This window comes from Dermacentor albipictus, chromosome 1 (genome assembly GCF_038994185.2).
Source record: "Dermacentor albipictus isolate Rhodes 1998 colony chromosome 1, USDA_Dalb.pri_finalv2, whole genome shotgun sequence".
In the NCBI taxonomy this organism is placed as follows: domain Eukaryota; kingdom Metazoa; phylum Arthropoda; class Arachnida; order Ixodida; family Ixodidae; genus Dermacentor; species Dermacentor albipictus.
Genome location: NC_091821.1, coordinates 374,036,198 through 374,042,197, shown reverse-complemented (window position 1 = coordinate 374,042,197; position 6,000 = coordinate 374,036,198). Strand labels below are relative to the sequence as shown.

The following is a 6,000-nucleotide window of genomic DNA, read 5'->3' as shown; positions in this document are numbered from 1 at the left end:
TAGTTCATCTATTCAAACGCAGTTCCTGCCGCGACCCATTACTGCCGTGGTCTCCCAAACTTCTCTGTTCTCTCTTTTGTCGCACGTGTGCAGCCGATATTTTTTTCCCCTTAAATGTCGGTATCGCGATTTGAAGATTTCACTACTCGGACAAGCTTGTTTCCCAGAATCTCTCACGCGGTATCGCTCAGAGGACCGATTCCGCACGAAGCCTCCGGCAGTGAAGTGCGCACTCTGGTCGCATGCAGTCCGCTTTTGGGCACTCGGAATCTTATCGCGCAGGTAAACAGAGGCCCCGTACATCTGTAGGGTCGCCGTTATTATCCGTGAGAGAAAGAGTCGCGGCATTGTATTTCTCGCGCGGACGACAGCGCTTAGAATATCCTGACACCCGCGCACACCCGCGGTGCACTCATCGTTTCTTTCTCAATATTTTTTTCTTTTCCACGATTACTGGCTCGGTGCATGCTTACTTTCTTCCCACCTCGTCCTTTTTTTTTTAAATCCTTGCAGAGCAAATATCTCTTGTTGCTTCATACGTTTTGTTTTGTTTGTCTCTCACACAGAAGACGCGACAATCCCGGGACCAAGTTTGTCGCTTTCGTCAGGCGGAAGAGACGTCACCTGGCCATAGCGTTCGCAGGCACCTTGCTGGTCGCCGCCATTGCCGCATGTGTTCTAGTCGCAGTACAGCGCATCCAAGGTACGCAAGCAGAACGCGAGGGAGGTATTAGCCGGCCTGGTCACTCTCGGTGGCACAAAACCTTTAAATATACACATATATATCTTATGCGGAACATCTTTGTCGCTTTCATACGAAGGTATTACGAAACACGAAATTGCTGTTGTTTTCGATAGTGACGCCTAGGTATGACAAGTCACTTTTTCTCTGCTTGTTTCTTACAATAAACAGACAACGGAATAAAAAAAAAGAAACAGTAATCTCAACCATAACTCATGGCATACGCGTATATAGCTGCCTCTGAATGAATGCACTTAACACGCCGCGGGAGGCAGGGGAAGAAGGCGCAAGATGCAGCTAAATTCAACGCTGATATGATCACTTTCGTATCACAAGTGAAAAGACACTATAAGGAATCAAGTAATCTAAAGAACTTTTCTAATTCTTATTCTTATTCCGAGGCTAGACAGACACGCGAATAAGAAAACGCGCTGATAAGTCCCTCGCGCCATCCTATAATATTCAGCGTCTCATTGCTAAACAGTGGCTGTATTATTAGACCCAAAAAGTTAGTTTAGGTCGGTTCTGCATCTGCGGGCAACAAAACGCACTGATTTTAGGTGACCTCACAGCACTGACGGTGAGCCGCAACGAAGGGCTCAGTCGAGTTATAGACCTTGTTTGTTTCTTTACTTTTCTTTATCTCTTAGATGACCTGGATCAAAGACAAGTCTGCAATACCACCGCCTGTTGGAGTATATGTAAGTATACCAAAATGCAAACTTTGAATAAGAGAGAGAGAGAGATCCCTTTTATTGAAAAGCGGAATGAGCAGCGCGTAGGCGTATTCCCCAACGCGTCTCTGCAGGCAACGGGGCGAACGGATATGCACCTAGAAGGAGGTAGGGAGAGGAAGAGAAAGGAAGACATAAAGATTAAAATCCTGGCGCAAGGATCTTTTTCGATGGAGGGATGCGGGAGCACATGCTCCCTACCCACCACCCATCACCCTGGCTGTATACGCCCCTGGGCGGGTCCAAGCCAGCAAGTAACTGCTGCAATGCGTCAATGGTTCGCTTGAACGCCAACGTTGTGCTGTCGCTGCAATGTCTTCGCTCTTACCACTGCGGTTCTATACAGAATTTCACTGTCTACGCTTGACATGCGTCTTCTATGTCCGTATAAAGTCTGACGGCGGATGTACAAAGCTTTAGCTCGTTTTGGTCTTACCCATAGCTCGTTTTTCCTTCTATAGCCTTCCGCGGTTCCCTTCACCCCTTTACCCCGGCACACGGTATATACACATGGCTATAGACTAAGCTCCCTGTCTTCTCTTAATACCTCTCTCCCGGCCAGTATATCATGGAGCCTACCCTCACTGAACCGATCTTTGAAACCGTGCATGCGCGCGCATCCGTGCAGCGCAGAGGCTGCGGCGAAGCATGAACGAGTCGGTGGACCCGTGCGAGGACTTCTACGAGTTCGCCTGCCAACGCTGGGACGCCGATCAGCGCGGCCCTATCTGGCAGAGCACGGCGGATGCCATCAAGGGGGACTTCAGTGCTTCAAGGGACGCACTGCTGCAAGGCCGCTTTGGCGATGCCAACAAAGCCGAGCGCTACCTCATCGACTTTGTCAGGCACTGCGAAAACGGTGAGCAGCAGTGGCGACAGTGTCAACATTTTGAAGAACATAGATACATCGCTTTGCTTTTGCAGTAAGTTAAACCAATGCGCACGATGTATGTACGGACGGACTCACTAGACAAACTTCGGAGTCTGACAGCCCAAAATAATATATATATATATATATATATACACGCACGCACACACACACACAGTAATTTTTGAAGTGTACCGGACGGCGTGCGTGGAAAGTACCCGAGCTCCCCCTCTTCAGCGTGCGAACATTGCCCAATCTTTTCCTCATTTCCCTTCTATATATATTCATGTATTCCCTTACCCCCAACGTAGGGTAGCAAACAGGATGCCCGTCTTGTTAAACTCCCTGCCTTTCCTATTCTGGCTTTCCCTTTATCTCTTTTTCTGACATCCCTTATTGAAGAAGAAAAGAAAAAGAAACTCTACGTTACCCTGGCACACGAGAGTGCCGCCAGTATACCTGTGCGAACCGCCGCGGTGACTCAGTGGTACGGCTTTCTTGCAGCTTAGCACGAGGTCGCGGGTTCGATTCTCGACCAGGAGCAGCCGCATCCTAATGACGGCGAAATGCGGGAAAAAAAACGCAGCTGTAACTCAATATAGAAGAAATTATTTTGACCCCCCCCCCCTCTTTACAACATCTCTAGTTCCTAAGAACGTCGGTTGCTCTAGTGGGACGTTATAAACCTCATAATTTGACTTGTTTTTTTGTGTGTGCGCACGTCTGTACACATCTGTGCGTGCGCGTGGCTGCGTTGCCTGCTTAACCGCACTGTCGCGGGCGGCCGCAGACGAGCCGAGAAACACGTCGGAGGGCATGGACCCGGTGCTGGTGGAGCTGAGGTCGATGGGCGGCTACCCGCTGTTCCAGCCACACTGGCAGAACGCCACCTACTGCTGGATGCAGGCGGAGACGAGGCTCGCGCACATGGGCTACAACCAGGCCCTGCTGCAGGCGCGCTTCGACGTCGACGCCAAGAGGCACGGACGCAGGATCATCGTGGTGAGCGCACGCATTTGCTGCTGCACACCGCAGGCGGGCACCGTCCTGCAACTCGGGGCTGTGTCGCCGCTACGTGATCAAGTCCATTTGTAGCTGTGCATAGCAGTGTACCGATGTGCCACAAGAAGGAGAAAGGAAAAGTAAAGCCGGCGCACAAGAACACAGCGCCGTTTGTAGCGGTGGTTTTTATTCATCGCGTCCGTTTATTCTCTTTTTTGCACTGCAGCTCAATATTCTTCTTACGTTGAAGCATTCCGTCCCGTTGTGATTCTCGCTTATGATGCGAGAAGTTCTGGCACAACACCCCCCCCCCCCTCCCCGTGTATGCGTGTGTGCGTGTGTTTTCTTTCTCAAGGACGGGGGGGGGGAGCATTAATTCAACCAGCATGACTGATTGGTTTAGCCACCGACGTGACATAAATTTGAATAAGGAATTGCTTTGTTCGCACTCCCGAATATCCTGTCCCCCCTCTCTCAATCAGTAAAACAGCGCATCGGAGCGCTGAGCCGCAGTCGCTCTATAGGACTGCACAATTAGTGCCTATTCTCTCTCTAAATGCATGTTTCAAAGGTTGTGAGAGTAAAAAAGTGGTTGTGGGCCAGTGGAGAGAATCTTCAAGTACCAGCGCTCTTTGCTGGCCCGACGACGACAGGCAACCACCTCCAATCAGTTGTCATGACAACATGATTTATAAGAGCGTTTCTTTTTCCTCCTATTTCTTTATCTTTTTTTGTTCTTTTTTTGGCTCGGCATGTGGGCGGTCACAGCGACAGCGTAAAGAATCCATCCCAGCATTGGCCTCTCATAGGCAAAAATATAAACAATACGTTTTATAAGAAGTGTGTTAACATTAAGCCTCCTTTTCTGAATTCGGCAAGAAATGTTTTTTCGAGGTCATCAATTCATAACGTAACGTGATTGTCACGTAAATACAGCGAAAAGGCTGTAAAAATGATCTACGTTAGTGCGAGAACAAAAGCGGACTTGTGCAAGGTACCCCTGTTTCGTATTAAAAGCACATTGCAGTTTGAGGCGCGAGAAAGGAGTGAGTGGTATCACCCTGTCCACATCTACGATCATTGGTTACTCGTGCTTATAACCAGGCTGAAATGCAAGCGTCACTTTATGTCGGGGTCGCTATCGTGAGGCTCGCTTGACGTTTGACATGGATCGACTGGCCTGCTATTTTATTGGACCAATGAGCTGACACATGCATGCTTCTTTCTGGTAAGCCTGGCGTCAATAAAGAGGAATCACGCATGCTGCACTGCATGCCAAGACGACCCTGAAAAGATTCCTGCGCTTTTCTTATTGTGCTCGCTAAATGCCCTCGCAATCAGCCACGTATACCACCACATACGAAAACGAAATAGCACTTCAGAGACTTTGCAAAAGCCAATGCGTCCGTATGCAACGAGCAGAAACGTACGTGTTTCTATATCCCAAACTACATGACTACGTACAAGACCTCCTCAGAAAGGCTGCAGCTCCTCCACTGCGATGACCGACCTTCAATATCTCGTAGGTGATGTCATTGCCCTAACATGCGAATACCAAATCTGCTGTCTCCAAACGTCCAATTCCGCTCTCCTAATGAGGTAGCTGGATCGTTCCATCTTACGAAATTGCCCATATACTCTGCCCATGTCTAGCACGTCGCTGGCGGCGTGCTGGGTGACAAGTGGCAAGCCTGCTGGTGCATTCACATGAACTGCGCTCGCCTCTTGGTACAGAGCGAGGTTGCTCCTGTCAGCTCACGATACGGCAGTACTATGTTTCAGAACTGTTCGTATTCTATCGGTGGAGACTTCACTACAGTGTAGCAGAAATTGTGCATGAAAAGCATAATTCCCTCAATTTTTCTTTTCTTTTTTTCAGCTCGGACTCCAGCAGTTGATGTTCACGCGAGCGGTCCTCGACAAGGAGGAAACGGTGAAGGGCATTCAGACATTTCTGCGGAACGTCGCACTTCGTTACAGGGCGTTCACCACCCATGCTAACAAATTTGACCACGAACGGGACGTTGACAACCAGATCGCCGAGATGTTCAATTTCACCAGGGCGCTACTTGAGGTACGGTGCAAGGCGTGAAGATTTGGTTATTCCTAAGTGCTTCGTAATCTGCCATATAAGAATGATGGTTGTGCGAGACGTCCTCTGACAACACCATCATTGGTGGATGCAAGCGGTCCAATCAAAACTAATTAACCTGTCAGTAGCGAAGACAGGGCTATATTTCGGGGTTCACTTTCAGCTTGTACGTTTTAAATGTTTCTCATTTTGCCAGAACAAGCTATAGGTTAGGCCGACCTCTGGCCTTTCTGTAAATAATTCTTTCTCTTTCTCGCGTAACGAATTTCGCTTTCTTAGGAAGGTGTATGAAAATTCATAAAATGTTGAGGTTCTGACGCCAAAAGCCCACATCTAAATTACCTAAATTACCACAGACACACTTCCCTTATCGGACTAAACAATAAACGCTTCCTATCCCCTTCCCTTACTTCGCAAAAATCATGAATCTTGGGCGGAAAAACTTTCGGTGTTTTACAGTTATTTGACAAACCTCCCATGTAAAATAACTTAATTCAAGTGCTTTCAAGTGCGCTGTTTCACATCCGAACGCAGTTGCGAATTCCAGCAGCGCACAGGCAGA

At 48.5% G+C, this 6,000-nt stretch overlaps 1 protein-coding gene across 2 annotated transcripts in view; it reads left to right on the top strand.

Annotated features, from left to right (window-relative positions):
• LOC135905473 (neprilysin-1-like) overlaps nt 1–6,000 on the top strand; it is a 39,500-nt gene that overhangs the window by 17,891 nt on the left and 15,609 nt on the right. For both annotated transcript variants that reach the window (XM_070531907.1, XM_070531908.1), the window contains exons 3-7: nt 567–703; nt 1,393–1,443; nt 2,105–2,335; nt 3,135–3,346; nt 5,226–5,420. In XM_070531907.1, the coding sequence (XP_070388008.1) occupies nt 567–703; nt 1,393–1,443; nt 2,105–2,335; nt 3,135–3,346; nt 5,226–5,420 (826 nt within the window). The remainder of the gene's footprint in view (nt 1–566; nt 704–1,392; nt 1,444–2,104; nt 2,336–3,134; nt 3,347–5,225; nt 5,421–6,000) is intronic.